This window comes from Stegostoma tigrinum, chromosome X, assembly GCF_030684315.1.
Source record: "Stegostoma tigrinum isolate sSteTig4 chromosome X, sSteTig4.hap1, whole genome shotgun sequence".
Classification (NCBI taxonomy): Eukaryota; Metazoa; Chordata; class Chondrichthyes; order Orectolobiformes; family Stegostomatidae; genus Stegostoma; species Stegostoma tigrinum.
In genome coordinates, this window is record NC_081404.1 from 17,699,410 (window position 1) to 17,723,610 (window position 24,201).

The 24,201-nt window shown below is 41.7% G+C and overlaps 1 protein-coding gene across 5 annotated transcripts in view; it reads right to left on the reverse strand.

Moving 5' to 3' along the window:
* Positions 1-24,201, reverse strand: part of LOC125448320 (arf-GAP with GTPase, ANK repeat and PH domain-containing protein 1-like) — a 190,109-nt gene that overhangs the window by 23,458 nt on the left and 142,450 nt on the right. For 3 of the 5 annotated variants that reach the window (XM_048523565.2, XM_048523566.2, XM_048523562.2), the window contains 8 exons: positions 23,892-23,978; positions 21,228-21,332; positions 17,100-17,247; positions 16,232-16,369; positions 11,151-11,291; positions 3,191-3,250; positions 1,808-1,962; positions 605-695 (listed from right to left, as the gene is read on the reverse strand). In XM_048523565.2, the coding sequence (XP_048379522.1) occupies positions 605-695; positions 1,808-1,962; positions 3,191-3,250; positions 11,151-11,291; positions 16,232-16,369; positions 17,100-17,247; positions 21,228-21,332; positions 23,892-23,978 (925 nt within the window). The remainder of the gene's footprint in view (positions 1-604; positions 696-1,807; positions 1,963-3,190; positions 3,251-11,150; positions 11,292-16,231; positions 16,370-17,099; positions 17,248-21,227; positions 21,333-23,891; positions 23,979-24,201) is intronic. The other 2 variants (XM_048523567.2, XM_048523564.2) reach the window with 1 other exon arrangement.

Here is a 24,201-nt window from a genome sequence, read left to right on the forward strand (position 1 = left end):
GCATAAGAAATTCTGTTCCTCTAGTTCAACATTTAATTTTTCCACCAGTCACCCCCATTTTTCTGGAACAAACCAGACTGTTTAGCTCTGAGCTGACCTCTGCCCAACTGGTACAAGCACTGCTCACATTGCCAAATTTGTGGGGATCATTCTTTTTTAGTGCCTAACACATAGACCTGTTTTCACAAATTGGTAACCCCAAGAGCGGGGCAGATATTAGACCGTCCCCACTCAGGAATCGTTTGTGGCCTCCGTGGCTGCCAAGCAAGGCTTCTAGACCTACCTTCCCATGGAGCCAGGAGGTACAGGAGTGTTTCTGGAAACCCCAAAGAAGTTATTATTGTCCCGGTCCCATAGCCTGTACAGCCACTTTTCACCCACCCCAGGATTTGCATGATTGTAAGACACTCACTATCTAGGTGTATCGTCCCAGTGCCACACAGTAGGTCATCCTACTGAAGTGACACTGTGCCCTAGTCAGAAGTGAGCTTGACAATTTAACCATTCACACTGAGCCCATTTTGTAAAAAGATAATAAAATCTTGACCAAATCTAATAAGTTTAATTTTGCTGATGACTTTGAAAAGAAAATATAGATTCTTACTTGCAGCAGCGCAGTCAACACAGAATGAATTTCCTTTGGCGTTTCTTATCGCCTGAAGGGCAACGGCTTCACTCCGGCTGTCCATTCGAGCCTAAGGTATAAAATGTATAATTTAGGGAACTCAATGGATAAATGAGGTAGTATGAAAAGCATTGCTCCCTTCCAGTAAATTGCAGACCTGGAATTCTGGTCTGGGCAACGTCAAGGTGGAGCAATGTCTGGCCAGGGAATTGGAAAATCAATTGCATGTAGAACTGAGTAACTGGTTTGTTGTTGTTTGCTTCTGCATTGAGTGAAGCTAGAGATTGTGACCAAAGTGTAATGAATGTTGTACGTTGCAAGGTGCTTGTGCTTTGAAATGTCTCTTTAAATCCACAGTGAAAGGGAATTCTGGAAAGGTGTATTTGGAATTCATACTGAACACCTCAGTTTGGGGAAGTGCACATATTATTTCAGACTGCCAAGGGAATGAGACTTGAGAAGGGATATAAAGACAATTAAACCTACTGAAATGTCATCTCTCAGGGAAACTGACAAAACAAAAGAAAAGTTGCCAAAAGGCAGGGAGAAGAGAATTAGAATTCTCTCAGGAATTGGTCTTCTTTGTTCTTGAGAAAATCATGGGGAGCAGAGAAAACCTCTCCATGGGAAAAACAGTTTCACCAGAGATAACTAAATCATTTAAAGGTGTTGGACAGGACGGAAGATCTGGAATTCTGGGTAAAGACAGTTGTGACCAGAGGCTCGGGGAATTCATTGAGGCTCGCCTGGCCGATGATAATCAGAAAACTTAGGCAGTGTAAAGTGCTCATTGAAGGGCATTGAAAATTTCAACTTGATGTGGCAGGGAGTGTTGAAGCTCTGCTGCAGAGCCAGGAGTGACTCTGTCTGGCTTGATCAATATGTTTCCTATTCATTCAATCTTGCATTACACAGCACCTTGAAACAAGTTTGAAGAACATTAATTTAGGTATAGCCAAAGCTGACAAAAATGGTCAAAATCTGTGCTCCTGCACTACCATCCTTGATGAGCACATATTTTGTGGGATTGGTCACTTAAAGGGCATGAAACTTGCATAAAAGTGTGTCTTATCTAATGCACTTTAAGGATTAACTTTGGAGGCAGCATACACACCCATTGGGGTACCTTTATATTTGAAATACATTAACAGTAATCATACCCTGGTGTGCTGATTAAGTTACCTTGTTCTTGCTACTTTCACAGGACTGCAGACTGGCCAGGATTTGACTTTCAATGGCTTGGACCCAGGCATCCCTCTCTTCAAAATTCACTGCTTCAAAGTACCACATCTGGCCCGTGCTGGAGACAATAGTGAACTCAATGTTCTCCTCTTGTTCTGTGAGAGGATAATTAGAAGAAAACAGATTTTTTTTTCCCCCAGCAGTATTACGAAGTAGTCATTCATGTAAGGGTCTGTGAATTTGGCTGTTTTACCCAGTGTTGGATGTGACTAAGCAGTGAAATCACAGCATGCTGTGTATCGATGCATACTTGACAAAAGGAATTATATATTTATGTGGAACAGATTATTCAATGACACAAAATGTAAAAAGTTATTGTCACAAAAGAATGTCAATAAATGTTTTTTAGATTGAAAATATCAACAGGTTCCCCTCTACCTTTATTGGTTAAGTCAGCAAATTTACTGACCGGAATTAGGGAGCGTCCCAGGTTTGAATTCTAGTCTTTATTGAGTCACATTAGCAGAAGCACAACAATTTGCCACAATGTGCCAGCCTCAGATCACGGGAAAATCAGCCAAAATTCCAACTACTGATTCCATCAAAGAAGGCAAAGTGGGCACATGAATAGTCAGGACTGGGCTGTGTTGTAATGTACCAAGTTCAACAGGCCTGTGGGTACTTGCTATCTAAAAGCACAGTTCAGGAGAGGTCACAGAACCAAAGTACGGAAGAGTAGGCCAGAATTCAAGGATCTTTATCCCAAGATATCACCCAGGATTGGGGGGGTATCTGTTTTAGAATCACATATTCTTTAAGAAGGATTTTCTGACTTTGTAAGATATAGCACCTCTGATTGCCGCATTATGCTGACAATATTTCTCATGAATTGCATTCAACCTGAAGAAATCCTCCTTCAGATTTAAAGGGGGTTCCATCAACTGGAGTCTTTCTTTTACTTGAACGTCATTGCATATCCACCAAAATAGATTTTCAAGCTAACATAACCCTTTTTTAATGGGCAGTTTAATGAACAGGACAGCCTTCTTTCAAATGAGCAGGACATCTATCCTTTATTTTGCAAATACTGTAGATGAACATTAAAACAATTTGCCTTTCAATTATCTACAAATATATACTGGGCTTCCCTTTGTCAGGCTCTTCTTTCCCCTGTCCCTTACACTCTCCATACACACAGCCAAACCAATAAAACATAGGATTCACTGCCCAGGCAGGCTCAAGAGTGAAGGTTTAACATTCAGAATGCAAAAGGACACTGAAAAGCAAAGGCACAGGACAAACGCTTGAACACAGATGTATTCTGGACAGAACACACAACTAACAATGGTTCTAGCCACTGGATACAATTTAAAATAACATTACCTGCTCTGTAAATATTTCTTAAACTACCAAAACGCTTTAATTTCCACACCCTGCGTTTGGCTGCACCCAGAATCCAGCAAAGCAAGTAGTAGAAGCAATTGGAGAAAGACATTGGAGAAAAGATTACTGCAGAGCACAGCTTCACATTAATAACTGCAAAAGGAAACAGCTGATCTAGGGTACAGATGTGGGTGCTGTTGATCCCATGCATCTCACAATGGGCATGAATGGAACAATTATTATTTAAAAACTCAGAACATGCAATTGATATGCAAAATGCACCTCTCAAATCAAGTTCTTGATACCAATTACTTTTATTATTTCACCACACACTAGGAACAAGCATTAAAGTGAATGTTTGCCTTCACTGAGAGTAGCAATTAGCTGTTGAAGAGGGACTGAATAGCCTTTTGTCACAACACAATGTCAGGAGCCTATTGCCTTCTGAAAAATTAGTAAACCCTACCGCTTTTCAAACTCGTTTTATTCTCCCGCCCACAGTGCAAGATGACTGCATATTACAAACATACATACATACTTCATTGATTAATCATTTAAAAATTCTTAATCGACTCTTTATTTCTAATTTTCCATGTACTTCATCCAGCAAAATGTAGCCTCCTGACAACTGGAGACAAAAGCTTCTCCAACCCAGGCAAGGTTGTTAAACTTTAAACCTCCCCCCAGCCTTCTTTTCATCTATGTAAGTGGAGCAACCACTGGCCTCAGTGTGCTGTAAATTAAATAGAAGTTTTTACTTCTCTGTAAAGCTATAGGGATGTAGGACTAAGTAGCCAAGGATAGGATCCTGGCTTCTAAATCTAGGAAAGGGAGATGATGCTCTGTTGAATTTGTCTTATTCTACACAATTACTGACTGGGAAAGGTGTAGGCATGGGGTTTGGGGGGTGGGGAGTGGGGCAGAAAGAGAGAACAAATGAACAAAAGCTCGCTTTCCCCATACTTATCTCAGTGGCAACTCGAAAGGAAGACTTACAAACATCTTGGAAATACACCCTGAATGACTTCACCTACGTCGAGTTGCTGCTGTTACAGGATCAAATGCAGTTAGCATTTAACACACAGCAAAATCTCCAGAACAGCACTGCGGAATGACCGATCAGTCTGCTCTGGGTGGTGATGGTTGAGGGAGAAATATTGACCAGAACAGGGACAGCTCCCTTACTTGTCTCCTGGGGTTATGACAGGATCTTTACCATTTACCCAGAGAGGCAAATGCGATGTCTCAATGGCACAAGGCACAGCACGATGCACTGACGTTGACAGACACACACTAATCCTCACTGCTTGAGGCAGCCAATTTAAAGTTTCATTTCCTATTCAAATAGGAAAGGCTGGGAATATAATCATTAATAAGAGAAAACAAAGAGCCTCTATAAATTAATTACCTTTGCTGCTCCATGGGAAGATGCAATAGTTAGCCTTTCCACTCCAGCCCCATGTGTTAGATTCTGTTTCATTCAGTTTAAGTAAGGACAGTTGCTTGCTTAAATCAAATGAATACATTTTACTGAAACTTGTACCAGGGATATTAGAAGTGTGTGAGAGTGAGAGTGCTTGTGTGTGAGTGTGATTTAGAGACTCTTTTTAATTGGACTTTTTATACCAATGGCCTTAATGAGGCAACTCCGGAAACTGGTAACCTGAAAATAAAAGGTGCAATCATGTTCCAATGAGTATAAAGTTTGGTTTCTAACCTCTTTTGATCACCCAAGATGTTGATATCTGCAAGACATCAAGAAAAGTTTTACGGATCCTGCGATTGGCTAAACTCGTTTAGCCAGTGAGGAACAGAAATTGCCAGAAAGTTCTGAGGAAGGGTCACCGGACCTGAAACATTAACTCTGTTTTTCCCTTCACAGATGCTGCCAGACCTGCTGAGCTTCTCCAGCAACTTTGTTACTGTTCCAGGAATGGCTGCTGCTCTGTGATGAATTAGCCAATGTCAACCTGTGTGACAGTTGTGGAGGTTCAACTGACTCAAGACACATGGACTAGGGACAGAAAAATCAGCCCAGGCTCCTACTACTGACCACCATTATTTAAACTTGTTTTTGAGAGTCAGTCAATACTGACCCAGCCAGCGTACAGTACCCCGTAGACATTTTAAACAAATCACATTATGTTATACAATCATGAAAAGGCCGGATCAGGCTGGGGTGACAGGTTCTTAGCCCTGAAGGACTTCTGCAAGCCAACTGGCACAATCCAGCAGATCACATGGTCACTTTCTGGTGCCAACCCAAGAATGAAGGGGATGGAAGTAAATTTGACAACATGGTCTTGTATGAACTGAACGCTCAACCTCTAAGTTCCTAGCCCATTATCATAATCTCTGAGTTACCACACCCAACAGGTCAGCAACAAGTCTTGTGGGAAAGTGCATGTGTGCATGGACATTTGAGCAAGGACAGAATAAGGCTGGGTTCATCAGTGATACTCCTTGAAGTTGAATAGCTCAACAGTCATGGTCAAACATCACGGTGAGATTAATTGCCACTCATTTAGGTACTGAAAGGTGAGTAGCACTATGGGATTGTCATCCAGCATGCAGAAAACATCAGTAAACATTGACAGTGGATAGGGTTAAGTTGGTTTTTGGGGGGGAGGGGGCTAGGGAAAAAAGATGATAAAATTTGGTAAGTATCTATAAATGCAGCCCATCTTTAAAATGCAGTTCCAGTTTAGTTATTAACTTGACTTGAAGACTTCAGCCAAACTTAATGTTACAGCAAATTTCACTGGAAGTTCTGGGTATACCATAAGCTGCTCACATTTGTCAAGATTTCTACAAATGAAGACGTGCAGAACGGAAAAAAAATCCAGTGTGCTGCTGTACCATACTGCAGGATCCTTATAAAGTATTGAGATAAATCAACACGGCAGTTGTAACTACTTGGAAACTTCATGTCCCAGGTTAATGACTGGCTTTCTTTCACTTTTCAAAAAATATTGCATCACTCACACTAAACCAGGGAAATCTGATCCGGAGCAAAACAAATTCAATGGAACTCTTTGGAGCAACATGGTTCCAGGCAGAAGCTTGATACACCAGCTGTATGGCTTGCGATTTATTTTAGGAGAGGTGCAATGCATTCGGAAATATCACAATTTTTGTCAACTTAGCAAATGGTGCATTTATATTATATAATCATTTCTTTGACCCTTGGCTTCATGCACTGGCCCTACTCCCTCTCCTCTGGGTGGATCATTCCCTTATTATGCAGAGACCTACTGTAAAGAACCAACACTTGGCTGTGATAATAAAATGTGAGGCTGGATGAACACAGCAGGCCCAGCAGCATCTCAGGAGCACAAAAGCTGACGTTTCGGGCCTAGACCCAGGCCCGAAACATCAGCTTTTGTGCTCCTGAGATGCTGCTTGGCCTGCTGTGTTCATCCAGCCTCACATTTTATTATCTTGGATTCTCCAGCATCTGCAGTTCCCATTATCACTAACACTTAGCTGTTGTCTCTTACTGCCAGGCTGCATTATTTATACATCCTAATTGGATTTTCAAGGTAAAGCTACTTATCAATAGATCTCCCAGGCATTGATCAAGGTAATGAGGGAATACTAAATAAAAACTGAAAGAACTGTGAATGCTGTAAATCAAGAACAAAAGCAGAAGTTGCTGGAAAAGCTAAGCAGGGCTGGCAGCATCTGTGAAGAAAAATGAGTTAACTTTTCGGGTCCGGTGATCCTTCCACAGAGGGAATGAATTAATATTATGTATTATTCTGTTTATGTTGTGCTTCCTCTATCACAAATTCTAGTTGCTGTGAATAGGTACATCCTAATTAAATTAAAGTTACATATTAACTACAGTTAAAAAGACATCCTGAGGTCATTATAAGTTAATTGCTATTTTGAACTTCTGCTTTTTTAAAAATGTTTTCCTACATGACACATGAATGTTGACATACTGTACTGTACATTAGATATCCAGTGATATTGCAGTCTGGGATCTAGGGCATAATTCTAATGCTTGGTTAATAAGAGTTGTCTAGCTTGTGCAGTTAAAACCATTGTACTGAATTTCAGGTTTCCAGTTAATGACTGGTATTCTTTCACTTTCCAAAAAAGATTATTATCTATGATAGTATTATTTTGAGATGCAAGATTTTTAACAGAACAGCTGGCGTCGCATGATCTGTGATACTACTTTGATATACTGTTTAATAAAGTCTGGAATTTTGTCATGCACAATGTATTATTCTTCCAAGGTGTAGCTTTGTCCTTTCAAAGCAAAAGAAAACTAATTGGAAAAGTAAAGAGGAGCTTAGCTCAAAGTTTAATTATCCCATGTTCAGAATACTTTCTAAATGTACTGTGCACAATTTTCCCATCAAAATGTTAATGTTTGTTCCTGCAAGGCTGCAAAGTTAATTGCTTTTATGGGAGTTCATACAAAGATCAATTGAGAGAACTAAGCAAGGGCGACTCAAGCCAAAATGTTAACTCTGATTTCTCTCCGCAGATGCTACAAGACCTGCTGAGCTTTTCCAGCAACTTCAGTTTTTGTTTCTGATTTACAACATCCACAGTTCTTTCAGTTTTTATTTTGCATTTTAATTCTGTTGTTTTGCATTACTTTAGTTCCCCTCTGTCCATAATTTTCTTTTTGAAGAATTGAGATGCTGAAGTTTGAGTGCAACAGTTAAATATGTTGGTCAGGAAGCATGAGCCTGTAATAAAATGAGTTTTTATTTCCTGTATGTCATACTCTCTTGGGTAGCTGTCCGACCCTGCACTTATACACCCTGCTAAAGCCTAAAATTAGAAGGAATATTAGTCATTCCAGCACAATTGAACTAAGATCCTTGCTGCTGTGTACAAGCTCAAGACCACAGGGGTGCAGGGAAAGTATTTTGTGAATGATATGCATCAAATTAACTTACAATTACCAAAATACTTGGAGAATATGTATTCCATTGTAAGTTTGGAGGATGCAATCAATGTCAAAGTCAACAAGTTAAATGTGTGACTTAAAGATTGGTGTGGGAGGAATGTGTTTCAGTTCACGGGGCACTAACACCAGCACTGGGGTAGAAGGAAGCTGTTCTGTAGGGTGGCCTCACTTGAATCTTGCTGGGACCACTGTCCTGTGAATTGAATAACTAGGTTAGAGAGGGTGTTTTATGAATTGGGGAGGGGGAGCATTCAGGTGGGGGACTAAACAGTCTTACAAAGCAAAATGATATAGTAGCTTGGCAGGCAAACTATACCCAGAGCAGGTCAGGAAAGGACAGAGTGTACAAACATTGAAAAAAGCTGCAAACAGGGTCAAAAGTGGAACAAAATGGCAAAAAGGCAAAAATAATGCCCCTTTACTGAAATGCACTTAGTATTCAGAAGAAAACAAATGAATTAATGGTGCAAACAGTGGTAAATGGGTCTGATCTTATAGACATTCCTTAGACATGGTTATAAGGAGATCAAAGCCAGGAACTAAATATTCATGGTATGTAACTTTTCAAAAGGACAGGCAGGAGTGGAAAGGTGGTGGGGTAGCTTTGTTAGTAATGAGGTGAAATAAGTACAATATCAATAAATGATCTAAAATTGTACGATGTAGACTCCATATGGGTGGAAGTGAGAAAAGACAAAGGTTCACTAACCGGGGTAATCTATTAGTTCCCTAACAGTAACTGTACTGTAAGACAGAGAATAAAGCTGGAGATAATGAGTGTGTGTAAAAAGGCAGCACATCAATCATGGATGATTATAATCTTTGTGTCGATAGAGAAAATTAAATTGGCAAAGGTAACCATGAAGAAGAATTCAGACCGTATTCAAGACAATTTCCTAAAACAATATGTTGTTGATTCAAGCAGGGATCAGGCTATTTTGGATCCAGTAATGAGACAGGTTTAATAAATGATCTGAGTAAAATATCCTCTTGATTACAGCGACCGTAACCTGTTAGCATTTAGCATTCAGTTTGAGAGTAAGAAATGTGGGGTGGAGATAACTGTGCTAAACTTAAATAAGGGCAATTGCATAGAGATGAGGGAAGAGCTGGCTGGAATGAAGTGGGAAATGAGTTTAGCAGAAAAGCTGGATGATGAGAGGAATAATGGCAGACATCTAAGAAAATAGCTTGTGCCTCACAACAAAGAAATATCACAGTGAGAGAGAAGGATTCTAGGAAGGGGATAAACTGAGCATGGTTGACCAAAGAAGTTAAGGATAGTATCATATTGAAAGAAAAAAACATATAATGTTGCAAAGATTTGTGGTAAACTAGAGGATAGGGACAGTCGTGAAGATCACAAAAGATGACCAAAAAACAGGGAGGAAATAAATGGAGAGCAAGCTAGCAAGTAATAAAGAAACAGATGATAAGAGCTTTGAGGAGTTAACAAGCAGGATACATGAAGGAGAACCAGTAGATGCAATATATTTGGATTTCCACATGCCTTTTGATAAGCTACTGCACAAAAGGCTACTTAATAAAGAACCCATGATGTCGGGGATAGTGTATTAGCATGAATAGAAGACTGACTAATTAATAGAAGACAGAGGTATGATAAAAGAAGGGCATTTTTAGGATTGCAAACCATAACTAGTGGGGTACACAGGAATCAATACTGAGGCTACAATTATTTGCAATATATATTAATGATTTGGATGATAGAAGTGAATGTACAATCATCAAGTTTGTAAATGACACAAGGTTAAGCACAAAAGTAAGCAGTAGGGATGACACAAAAAGGCTAACAGAGGGTTATAGACAGGTTGAGTGAGTGGGCAAAAAACTTGGCAGATAGAAAGTAATGCGGGAAAATGAGGTTATGCACTTTGGCAGGAAGAGTACAACAGCTGAATATTATTTAAATGGGAAAAGAAAGCTGCAGCACAGAGGGATATGGGAGGTCCTCATGCACAAATCACTAAAAGCTAGCATCCAAATTCAGCAGGAAATAAGGAAAGCATGTGAACTGTTGGCCTTTATTTCAAAGGGAATACAGTATATAAATAGTGAGGTCTCACAAAAATACACAAGGCGATAGTCAGACCACACCTTGAATATTGTGAAAGTTTTGTCCTCTTGTCAAAGATATACTGGCATTGGAGGCAGTCCAGAGAAAGTTCATTAAGTTGCCTCCAGGCATGGAGGAATTTTCTTATCAGGAGAGCATGAGTAGTTTGGGCTTACACTCATTGGAATTTAGTAGAACTCAATGAACCATATAAGATTCTTCGGCGACTTGACAGGGCAGATGTGGAGAGGCTGTTTCTGCTTGTGGGACAGTCTAGGTCCAGAGGGTATCATTTCAGAATAAGGGATCACCCATTTAAGACAGAGATAAGGAGGAATTTCTTTTCTCAGAGGGTAGTGAATCTGTTGGGGGATTTTTTGTAACCACAGAGGGCTGTTGAGGCTGGGTTGTTAAGTGTATTCAAAGCTGAGATAGACAGATTTTTAATTCTGTAAGAGAATCAAGGGTTATGGGGAAAAGGCAGGAAAGTGGAGTTGAGGATTGAATGGCAGAACAGATTTGATGTGCTGAATGGCTTACATCTATTCCCAGATCTACGGTTTTATGATCTATGGGGAATGTTTGGGCATGAAGTTATTTGTTGCTGAAATTTCTTTGCCTCCATTATGAAAGTTTGCTCAGTTTTCTGTTTGGTGGTTTGACATACTGTGAAAGGAAAATAAGGGAGGAAAACAGAATGACCATCTCCAGTTCAAAACTACCAGTATAATACTCTCATTACTGAAATTTGAAGAAGATAGAGAAAATTGTTGACAAGACTGTGCTTCAGCACTTACAGTGAAGAGCAGCAAAATTATAGTAGCAGAAATATCTACAAGATGTTTGTGACCTTACCAAATACCAAATTTTTCTAGACAAGCACTCGAAAATATTTTCCAATAACATGAGCAGTTAAACTTTCTCAAACACATTCCATAGTGCCATGAATTTACCTTCTGCCAGTCCCATCATGCCATCTGCCCTGCTCACACTCTTCTTCCTTCGATGTTTCCTTCGGTTTATCTGGGGTGAGGGTGGGGAGTCCAGCTTGCTGCTTGAGGGACTTGAGATACCTTCACCTACGGCAGCCCCTTCTTTGTAAAGAAAAGCACAAATATGAAATGATCAGTGCTGCAATTCATTTAAGTCCTTTTTTTCAAAGTTATAATGTGGGTAATTGGAGGCCATTTTGTCTACCCGAACAAATTTTTCTCCCTTACCCATGACTCAAATGAGGTCCACTCCTCCTTGCACCGCTAACCACTCTAGAGGCTGCAGCACAAAATCTAAGATAATAAAATGTGAGGCTGGATGAACACAGCAGGCCCAGCAGCATCTCGGGCTGACATTGGAACGCAGAACTGAAGGAATGCTACACTGTAGGTGGCACTGTTGTTCAGGTAAAGCATTAAACTGAAGAAGATTGCTCTGCCATTAACATCCACATGTGCCCACTGATAGCAACCAAGGTTGGCAACCTTGGCCTACCTCGCAACAAGAAGCTAACTATGGTATCTCCACTGGCACATTGCCCAAAATGATTCAATTCAGCATGGGCTGGAAATTAAATTTGGAATATTCCTATTCTTAAGGGCTGAGTCTCACATCATGCAATCTGTTTTGCACAAAACAATATGTTGTTTTATTTCAACAAGAGAAGCTTTTTCTTCCCCTTCCTTCAGGATAATAAAGTAATTCACTTTTGATGATAACTTCTAAATCCCAAAGGATTTACTTAATTAATAAATTGTGAGGAGATCAGCCTTTGATCAGTATTTATAACATTCACGCTCAGTGGCAGCAGCGTGTACCATCTATGAGACACACAGCAGAAACTCACCAAGGCTCCTCAGGCAGCACCTTCCAAACTCATGCCCACTTCCGTATAGAAGGACAAGGGCAGCAGATGCATAGGAACACCACCCCCTGCAAGCTCCCCTCCTGACTTGGAAATATATCGCCGTTCCTTCACTGTAGTTGGGTCAAGGTCCTGGAATTCTCTCCCAAACGGCAAAGTGGGTCAACCCACAGCAGGAGGGCTGCAACAGTTCAAGCAGGTAGCTTACCACCACCTTCTCAAGGGGCAGCTAGAGACAGGCAATAATTGCTGGGCCCAGCCAGCGACATCCTCATCCCACAATGAATAATAACAAGAAATGATTCACTTTTCACTGTCCATAATTGATTTGTAATGAGAAAGTGCAGCCTTGTAAAGGTCAGGCTGGAAAACAATTTCTCCATTGAGCCTCTTTCTGGCAGTGTGTTCAAATGCATAAACCTGTTGGATTAAACTCCCAGCAATTTAATATGCAGCATTTAGACTCTGGCAGTTTCAAGTTGGAGTAATCAAAATGAAAGCTGTTAGTCCAGATTTTAGGAGGGCTGTCATTAATGCCTGAACTATATCCGATTATTAAAATGTGCTTTAGCACACAGAGAAGATAAAGTGCACCTGAGGGCTTTCCAATATTCGGTTTTTCTGACTCAGATTTTCCTTTTACTAAGTAATCAGGTTGCTACACAAGATTCTGTTGCTAGATCTCATTGTGTTTCATTTTTAAATCTTCTCGCTTTCATTTTCAATTTTACTTAGTCTCCATTGTATAATACAGTTGGTACCATTGTCACATCATAGTCATGATGCTGTTGTGTCTCATGAAGCCATGATTTGGACTGGCACACCCGAACAGAGGATGAACTACATTGTCATAGGTACCATCATATAAACAAACCCGTTCAGCTCTACCTAGCTGAAACCTCTGCAACAATTCTGTGGCTGCGGCTATTTTAATCATTACAACAATGAGCTGTACTTCCAAATATTCTCCAGAAGGGGTCACTATTGACAAGTTTTTCTCTGTAACCTAATCCTGGCTCTCTCTGCTCTGGAAATAGCAGACAGTAAACATCAAAGTAGATCTCGCACCACATTAATCTGTGCACATCATGAAAGGAAAGTTGCTGCACATTGTGACAATGCTGCACAGTATTCTATTGAACAAAAAGTAAAATTAATAAATCAAACACTTTGATATTGTTCCTATGAATAACAAATGTGTGAATACAGCTGTTATTCTTCGACTTGGAATTGGAGGAGGTGGACACAGATTGCACATATGCCCAGCTTATTAGCATTTTATGCTGACAGGCTTTTTACATGCTTATATTTGTAGGTTTGGGAATTAATACAGATTAAGCCCCTCCTCTCAACACGATTCTTAATGTCATCTGAAGTGATTTTTCGCCACCGTATATACTTTGGTTGGGCAATATTGTTAAATTTAATAGTACATTTCCAATCAAGAGAACAGCAACTGGAATCACATTCAGATGAAGTAGGAGAGAGGGATGGAAGGCAGTTAATGAAAGAGGAAGGGAGAATAGTCAACTATGAAGGAGGCAGAGGAGGAGTGGATGTCAGTGAATGCAGAAATTCATTAATTGTGAAGTTTGCTTTAAAATTAGACAGTAAGCATCGGTCTTAATACGAACACATACAAAATTTTCAGGCTTGGAGCTACCCACTAATGTTGTGCCATTGATATCTGTGCTTCCTCTTCCAGCTGGTCACCTACTTGATAGCTTTTCTCCTCCATTACAGGTGAAGGAATGTTAGCGCTACATCGAGTTTAAGGTGCAACTACTTATTTTCACAAACCATAGGCATCAAGGTCATATTTGATGCAGTGTGGCATCAAGGAGCCCCAGCAAAACTAGAGTTAATGGGAATCAGGGGAAAATTCTTCATTAGTAGTGCCATACCTCGCACAAAGGGAAATGTTTGGGGTTGTTGGAGATCCGTCATTTCAGCTCAAGGACATCACTGCAGTCCTTCAGGGTATCAGGCCTTGGCTTAACCATCTTCAGCTGCATAATGTTCAGCACCATTCGTGATTCCTCATGTATTGAAGCAGACCTGGTCCAAATGCAGCAAGACCTGGACAATACCCAGGCTTGGGTTGACAAATGGTAAGTAACATTTATGTCATGCAAGTGCTGAGCAATGACCACCTCTAGCAAGAGAGAGTCTAACCATTGCTCCTTGACATTCAATGGCATTATCATCACTGAATCTCCCAGTATCAACATCTTAGGGGCTACCATTGATCAGAAGCCAAATTAGATCAGTCATATATATATCTAGTGGATACAAGAGCAGATCAGCTTGATTGTTTACGGATGAGGTGCCATTCACCCTCTCCACCACTGACGCTCAGTAGCAGCAGTGTGTTCCATCGACAAGATGCAATTCACCTGAGAGAGGACCTTCCAGTGCCTCTATCACTTCCACCTAGAAGGACAAGGGCAGCAGATACATGGGAACACCACCCCCTGTGAGTTTCCTTCCAAACCACTCACCATCCTGACTTGGAAATATATTGCCATTCCCTCACTGTCACTGGTCAAGATTGTCAAACACCCTCCCCAACAACAGTGGATTGCAGTGGTTCAAGAAGGAAACTCACTACTACCTTCTCAAGGGCAATTAGGGATGGGCAGTGAATGCTAGCTCTGCCATTAACATCCACATTTGATAAATGATTAATTTAAAACAAAGGAGGTTGTTTGTTCAGTTGACATCCCCTGGTATTGTGGTCTGTTTGACAGATGTTGATGCGCTTTTGCTTGCTTGGTAGGTTAGTTTGTGCAGGATTGAATCACGAAGCGTAGTTGAGTACATCTAATGTCCTCTCACTCTTCTATTTCAGCGTCAAATCACTCTGGATCTTTCTATTAAAAGACATGACAGCTTCCGAATTACATTTCTGCAGGATATAGGTCATTTGGACTCCGAATGTGATCCCAGTGGGATGCTCTATGGATTCATTGTCATTGGGCAATGCACCTGAGTGGTTATTGATTTGCTGGCACAATTACATCTACAGGACAAATGGCAATAATTTTCTTCATACTGATAGCACTGAAGACAGTAGTTCTTAACCTCTAGAACGCAAATTAATTTTTTAAAAATTGCATTTGGACAACATATTTTCAACTCTGCAATATGTCCCAAAACATTTCAGGTTAGTGACTACTGTAAAGTAGTCTAGTGCGTCAACAAATCTGTACACTGCACAATTCTGAACACACAAAGAAATAGATATGCAACAAGATAGTCCACTTCACTAATGTTATTAAGTAGTAGTATTGGCCAGAACACTGGCGAAAGGCTGAAAGGGGACCCGATTATGTATACAATCTGAGGGGCCTAGGTAGGGTAGACAGTGAAACCCCTCCCCATTTAGTAGAGGGTTCAATAACCAGGATAACAAAGTGTGGAGCTGCATGAACACAGCAGGCCAAGCAGCATCTTAGGAGCAGGAAGTTACCCTCATCCCTCTGGAGCTTTCCTGCTCCTCTGATGCTGCTTGGCCTGCTGTGCTCATCCAGCTGTACACCTTGCTATCTCGGATTCTCCAGCATCTGCAGTTCCTACTGTCTCTGACATCAATAACCAGGGTGGCAGTTTTTACGGTTAGAAGCAGGAGGTTTAGAGGCGTTTGAGGAACATTTCTTCCACACGTATGCATATCTGGAACTCACTGACTAAAACGGTATTAGAGGAAGGAACCATCAAGATATTTAAGTCATGAGTAGATCAGCTTCTGAAACACTTGTGCATACAAAGCTACAGGCCAAGTGCTGGAGAGTGGGATTAGAATAGATAGATATTTGACTGGCTTTTACAAATTAGCCCTTCCTTATTATTAGAAGCTGGAACACAATTTTCTGCATTGGATTTAATGTGTGGAAAGTGATGGCCGGCATGAATTTGCTCTGCACTGGGAAAACTAATAGTTAAAATTTCTGATGGGGACTTTCTTCAAAGGCTAAACGGTCTCAGCCATTCACTGCACCTTCTGTAGATTTTTGAACCAACCTGTTCAGATGTGTTTTGATACACTTCTGGAACAGGTGGGACTTGAACCTGGGCGCTCTATATAATTAGCAGATATGCTTTGCAGCATTCAGAATGTTAACCACCACACTGCATGGCTGGTGGTTACTCACAGAGCTAATGTATCTTCCTTACCAGCAGTTTTTGAACTACTTTCACTCCACTGCTCACTACTAGAAATGGAGGAGCAGTTTGGGAACTTTCCTTTGATCTGCGTCTCACCAATAACTGCTTGCTCAGCAACAGGGTCTAAACCACCAGAATGCAGAGAATCTGTGGGAAAGAGACAATCCATGAATTACGCAATCTTTCACTTCCTAAATTAGATTCATGCACTAACTACGGTGAAGCACAGCATCAATATTAGTGATCATTCAAACTATTTATGCTGCGTTGTGAAATCAAGTATTACAACTGTCAAAATATTCTAGGTCTAGAGATTGAGAAGCAAATTCTTAATCCTCAAATGCACTTCTAATAAGATCAGAATGTTCGTCATCACTCAAAAAAGGATTATAATGATATGTACACATTTTTTATCCCTGCATTTTCACTCTGTTGAGATCAAGAGCCATCATGCTGTCTCCTACTCAAACTTAATCACTTAATACATGCAACACTCACTGACAAGTATCTCAACATGAATTAATTCTGAGCATTTTAGCTAGCTAAAAAGATAAGTTTCAAAGTGGAATGAAAGAAAAGTTCCGGAGAAACTCAGCAGGTCTGGCAGGAGCTATGGAAGAGAGAGAAACAGATTTCAGGTTTTGAGTCTGAGATGACTCTTCAAAGAAATCGTATTGGACTCAAGTTGTTCACTCAGTTTCTATCTCCACAGATGCTGCCAGAGTTGCTGAATTTCCCCATCACTTTCGACTTTTATTTCAGATTTTCAGCATGTGCAGTACTTTGCTTTTTGTTTCAAAGTGGAATTATGTGGAGTAAAGATTTATTGAGTGCTGCTGTTGGATATTGTGCAGAGCTTATATCGAGCTGTAATTACCAACACTTTCTTGCCCACTGCCCATGAGTCCATTCAGGCTGGTGGAGGCGCCACTGGCTGAAACAGCACGAGGTGGCCGCTTGCCAGGAACTTTAACTGTTGTCCTGAGAAGATCAATCTCTTTTCCATGTATGTTCTGCATATAATCCTGCAGTGAAAAACAAGTAGAATTCACCAGAACTTAAATGTGCTGTTAGGGTGGTGGAGGAAATATTTTTCAACCTTCACTGTTTGAGTGGCAACCTGACAGACTGGATCCTCCACCTATTGCAGGTGCTGCCTGATTTTCGTGCCAGGTTGGTGCCCAGATGGTAAAATTGAGAATAACTCCCATTGAGTAACATAACAATTCAAAATAACATGGTGAAATGATAATTGCAAACTGCTCCATTTTCACTTTGACAGATTACAGCAATCACTTATTCCTGTCTACTCGATTTCTACCTTGCAATTTCTCTCAGGCCACCTCCATTCACAATGGAAAGCTGTGCGTGACCTGTCATTATTGATCTGAGCATTAAATGCTGACACTGAATATCAAGAGTGGAAAATCGGTTAATTTCACATTACTGAGATCTCTCATCTTGATGATGCTGCTCGTTAAAAAACACAAGGTAACAAATGATGGCTGACACAAGGAATTCACTGGAGTCCCTCAGTGTGATTGAGGGAGCTGTTGGAGACTCTCGAAGTGATCAAGGGAATCAGCCAGAGACCCCTGTAGTACCAAAGGGAGTTTAGTGGAAATCCCCATGGTATTCATAGTAATAAATGTGTATATTATCTTTTAGGAATCTGGATTTTTAAAGTAGAGGTAGTTGGGTTTTGGTTTCAGTTCTGTGAAAGTAAAAGTCACATTTGGAACAGTGACCTAAATAGCTGCTTCAGTGGTACAGGACCTAAATATTGTTAAAATTTCCAAGGAAGCATGTGACTCAGTTAAGTATTTAGCAGGATACCTATGGTGTTGATTGATGGAAAGTTTACGCTGATGAGTTTGTGACTGACTGAGGAAACAGACCTATGGCCAGTTTTAACTTCAGTTCAGAAGAATCAGGAGTTTGGTTCAGGAGAAAAAATTTTCTGCTTGGAGGAAACTACATGATCAATTCAGGAGAATAGTTTACACTCTAGCAGAAGGGTTTTGGGCTGTGACGTCTCCAAGCTGTGAGAGTTTGTGAAGAAGTTCTCGAATTGTTAAAATCCAAAGGAGGTTTAGGCCATCAGAGCTGAAAATAATTTTGGGCCATCAGAATTGGAAAGAAGTTTTAAAACTGTTTCAACAGTCCTAGGACGAGAATTGAAAACTGTCAGTTGTGAAAGAAATTAAAGAGTTGAGGTATGAGCGCTATTTCTCTGGGATTTGAATACCTGTAAAGGACATCGCAGGGTAAAGTTTACAGCTTGTTTTGCCGATTATGCTAAGCTCTTTCAAAACTGACACACATACATACATAACTCCCCACCTACGTCCCATCGTCTCAGCCTGCTCCTGCCCCACCGAACTCATCTCCACCTATCTGGACTCCATTTTCTCCCCTTTGGTCCAGGAACTCCCCACCTACGTCCGTGACACCACCCACGCCCTCCACCTCCTCCAGGACTTCCAATCCCCTGGCCCCCAACACCTCATATTCACCATGGATGTCCAGTCCCTGTACACCTGCATTCCGCATGGAGATGGCCTCAAGGCCCTCCGCTTCTTCCTGTCCCGCAGGCCCGACCAGTCCCCCTCCACCGACACTCTCATCCGCCTAGTTGAACTCGTCCTCACACTCAACAACTTCTCTTTTGACTCCTCCCACTTCCTACAGACTAAGGGGGTGGCCATGGGCACCCGCATGGGCCCCAGCTATGCCTGCCTCTTTGTAGGTTACGTGGAACAGTCCCTCTTCCGCACCTACACAAGCCCCAAACCCCACCTCTTCCTCCGGTACATTGATGACTGTATCGGCGCCGCCTCTTGCTCCCCAGAGGAGCTCGAACAGTTCATCCACTTCAGCAACACCTTCCACCCCAACCTTCAGTTCACCTGGGCCATCTCCAGCACATCCCTCACCTTCCTGGACCTCTCAGTCTCCATCTCAGGCAACCAGCTTGTAACTGATGTCCATTTCAAGCCCACCGACTCCCACAGCTACCTAGAATACACCTCCTCCCACCCACCCTCCTGCAAACATTCCATCCCCTATTCCCAATTCCTCCGCCTCCGCCGCATCTGCTCCCACGATAAGACATCCCACTCCCGCACATCCCAGATGTCCAAGTTCTTTAAGGACCGCAACTTTCCCCCCACAGTGATCGAGAACGCCCTTGACCGCGTCTCCCGTATTTCCCGCAACACATCCCTCACACCCCGCCCTCGCCACAACCGCCCCAAGAGGATCCCCCTCGTTCTCACACACCACCCTACCAACCTCCGGATACAAAGCATTATCCTCCGACACTTCCGCCATTTACAATCCGACCCCACCACCCAAGACATTTTTCCATCCCCTCCCCTGTCAGCTTTCCGGAGAGACCACTCTCTCCGTGACTCCCTTGTTCGCTCCACACTGCCCTCCAACCCCACCACACCCGGCACCTTCCCCTGCAACTGCAGGAAATGCTACACCTGTCCCCACACCTCCTCCCTCACCCCCATCCCAGGCCCCAAGATGACATTCCACATTAAGCAGAGGTTCACCTGCACATCTGCCAATGTGGTATACTGCATCCACTGTACACGGTGCGGCTTCCTCTACATTGGGGAAACCAAGCGGAGGCTTGGGGACCGCTTTGCAGAACACCTCCGCTCAGTTCGCAACAAACAACTGCACCTCCCAGTCGCAAACCATTTCCACTCCCCCTCCCATTCTCTAGATGACATGTCCATCATGGGCCTCCTGCAGTGCTACAATGATGCCACCCGAAGGTTGCAGGAACAGCAACTCATATTCCGCCTGGGAACCCTGCAGCCACATGGTATCAATGTGGACTTCACCAGTTTCAAAATCTCCCCTTCCCCTACTGCATCCCTAAACCAGCCCAGTTCGTCCCCTCCCCCCACTGCACCACACAACCAGCCCAGCTCTTCCCCCCCACCCACTGCATCCCAAAACCAGTCCAACCTGTCTCTGCCTCCCTAACCGGTTCTTCCTCTCACCCATCCCTTCCTCCCACCCCAAGCCGCACCCCCAGCTACCTACTAACCTCATCCCACCTCCTTGACCTGTCCATCTTCCCTGGACTGACCTATCCCCTCCCTACCTCCCCACCTACACTCTCTCCACCTATCTTCTTTACTCTCCATCTTCGGTCCGCCTCCCCCTCTCTCCCTATTTATTCCAGTTCCCTCTCCCCATCCCCCTCTCTGATGAAGGGTCTAGGCCCGAAACGTCAGCTTTTGTGCTCCTGAGATGCTGCTTGGCCTGCTGTGTTCATCCAGCCTCACATTTTATTATCTTGGAATTCTCCAGCATCTGCAGTTCCCATTATCTCTCACACATACATAGCTTTGTTTGTTTTGTTTTCTGTTCTTTAATAAATGTTAAAGAAGGTTTATAGCCTTGTGTGAATATGTTCAGTGACTGGCTAACACTGTAACCAACTACAAGTTATTAAACTTATGATCCATCAAGCCAGATTTCATGCCAGAATCTGACTTGTCTAATACTACCGTCAGCTGGGACCATACCATCTGCTCCATTGTTTATAATTAAGAAAATTTGAAAGAAACCCTGACTTACAATCAACCCCAAAGCATCTAATTGACCTGGGAAGCTGTAGAAAGTTCATCCAGGACCATCAGAGGGATACATCAAATTGCATCCACTTACACTTCAGTCATAAAATACATTATGCATTACAGAGGATAGTGATCCTGACCTTTTGAAAACAGCAAATGCTTCAACCTACCATGAACAATGTTACATACAGCTATCTTAGCTAACACACTATTTTCCAAAGCATGAAAGACGTAGGCACAGTTGCGCTAGCTGCAAATTCCTCCGAGGAACCCCTGCCATGAACAATGTTACATACAGCTATCTTAGCTAACACACTATTTTCCAAAGCATGAAAGACGTAGGCACAGTTGCGCTAGCTGCAAATTCCTCCAAGGAACCAAAACTTATGAAGTACACTTACGTGTAAACTTGGATGATAGGACAGTATACCATTGTTACACAATGTAACATATTTCTTCTTCCACTCTTTATTTAGTGAGTTTCCACTCCTCTTCAACAATACACCCTGTAAAGAAACACACCTCAGAAAATCAGGATCAGAGGAGAAAGTCTCTTTCTTTTATACACAAGCTACTCTACACGTTGCTCACTCAAACAACTCAGCTCAAGAAAAATTTGGGTATTAGGAGTAGTTTGTAACCCAGGTTATGAAAAATTTGTTTGACTGACAACAGGATGGAATAAGATGGACAGAGTAGACTGTTTCTGATAGTTAAGGGGTCACAGTGAGGGACCACACACACAACATTACATGCAAGTTATTTAAAAAGATGGCAGGAGAAATTTGTTAATATGGAAAGTTGTGAGGCTGTCAACTTCATTTCCAGGATTAGTGGTTGAAGTGATAGAAATATTCAAGATCTGATTGGATGGATGGATGAAAGAAAGTGGAAGCAAGTTAGATAAATACGATTTGGACTAATTGCTTGTGCAAATGTGACTGGGTATACCAAACAGCTCTTTTCCTTACTGTGACCTAATTTTATTTATGTTACTAAAGTTATGAAAGGCTCCTTGGTACTCATGGTCATGGAATCACACTCAGCAGTAGTCAACACCTTCACAAGGGAAGAAAACTGAAAACAGACAAACTGTTGGCTTGATTGGCACATTCAAAAGGCCACCTAACTTATTTGACCTACTGATGGAAGGGAATAATTAAGTATAATTCATTAGTCTATGGGGAGCTAATGTCGCTCAAGATCTGTTGGATGATAGAAGAATGGGACTTGGTGTTACATAGGATAAACAGTTTGAACAGTTTAGAGTTGAGGGAGCATTGTGCATTGTTTGAGACTCCAAGGCTGAGCTTCTTCCTTCCCTGGCTCAAGCAAATCTCTAATGGCACTCACCTGGTGTGGGAGCAGAAAGCAGGAAATTAGACAATAAAAGAAAAGAACTTGCATATTGAAATAACAAGCTCACAGTAATGCTTCGCGCATTACAAAGAACAACTTGTGGTCATAAAATATCGTTAGATTTACAAAACATCCTATGGCATTTAACAAAGTGGGATAGGGAGAGAATGGAGAAGATAATGGACACTCAATAAGAAGTGGGTTAAGGGAGATGAACCGAGGATTTGTTTTGAAAATGGAGAGAAGATTTTGCAAGGATAATTAGAAATAGTGAGAGCGTGGAGACACCTGAAGTCTCCGTTTCTGATGGTGGAGCACAGAAATTCATAGGCTGATCAATGGAGATAGTCAAGATGTTTGCTTAGAGGAAACTGTATCGTAGAAAAGCCTGTAAATTAGGTCACAGATTTTGATGGAAAGCCAATGGGGTCTGGGACTTGATACAGTCCAGGATAGTAGGGAGGAAACGGCACAAGACTTTGCTAAACAAATAACATTCAGGTCTTTCAGGATTGTAGCCATTTGAATTGTGATGATGCTATGGCTTTAAGAGGTATATTTTGTCCTGGTTTCTTTTGAGACAGGGATTGAACAAGAGGTTACGAGTAGCCTGTGGTAACGTAAACAGCTTGCAAGGCCTTGGTTTTTTTAAAATTTAGAATAATAGAAGCAGCCTGGCTGGGCGTGGCCAGCTTTCGCAGACCAGGATTTCTAGATTTTTTTGGCTTTTATTTCAGCAGAAGCTGCTGGAGTTATGAAGGAGCAGAAGCTATTTTCCCTCTCTCTCTCAGATACAGCATAAACTGGAGTTTCTCTTCCTACTGTGAGCATTGCATGTGAAAAAGTCTGATTTCTGAATTTATCTTTTTTGCCAAGAGGTGTATTTATGGGATGTTACTATATTCGAAGAGTTGATTAGTAATAGTTACTGTATCTATTAGTCTGTTAAGTTTCCCAATAGAGTTAAAAGTTATTCTAAGTTCTTGCTTTTGTTCAGATTTTAACTATAGTGTTTGAATAAATTATGTTTTGCTTAGCGCTGAGTAGTTTGACGAATCGAATTGCATCTGGGAACACAGGACTTTACATTTGCCTTTATTATAAGAAAAAGTTTGAGTCTAGGCTACCTTCATAAAATATTGTGAAGGGGGTCTAGTCTGGACCACAACAGAATTTACAGGTTTAATGGCGAGCATTTCTTTAGAAGTGCTATCGTGGACTATTTGACAGAACATTTGTGGGCGACAGCTACGAATCTAAAGTACAATCCAAACTTCCGCACGAGAAAGTTCAGATTCTTGTTTAGATACAGCTTGGCAGATGCCAAGAGCCTCTGTGGTACTCCACCCAAGCAGCAATTCTCTATGCAAGCACCTGGATAGCAGCTAATCAGCTTTCAACACATCACCACAAAGTTTGATTTCACTACACAAGCATATTTTCCATCAGCATGCTATTAGGAGCTGGAAACTAGCTGAACTTTCTTCCCCACTAAGGGTAACTGTATAACCCCTGGCTAATATTCCCACCCTGATCAGTTAATCTAGGTAAGGGGTGAATACTTCTGATATCCCTTGGCTCTCCCAAATCATCCATGTCGCACTCTCCCAATTTGGGCAGCTATGATGAGGAGACAGAGGTAAAGAAGAGTTTAAGTGATATTTGTCAAGATTTGTGTATTCTGCCATCATGATGCTGAAACACACCTGTTTAATTGGGATTGCACGGCCACTTCCAATATTATCTGCTTTACTATCCAGACTCCTCCGCTCTGTATCGCTTCCCCGCCGAGTCTGTGGAGGAAATGAGAACATGGTGTCAAACTAAACCTGAAGTGCTTGTTCTCATTAAAAACAGCATCTTGACCCTCCCTCTGCTTAAAGTGAAACAGCTTAGAGTCATTACAGTGGTGGCGATGAATAGAATAACCTACTGCTGAAGTCTCACTCTGCGAAGGCTGAGTGAGTAGCTGAATCAGGGCCAGATCATCACGAGGATAAATATAAAGACATAACA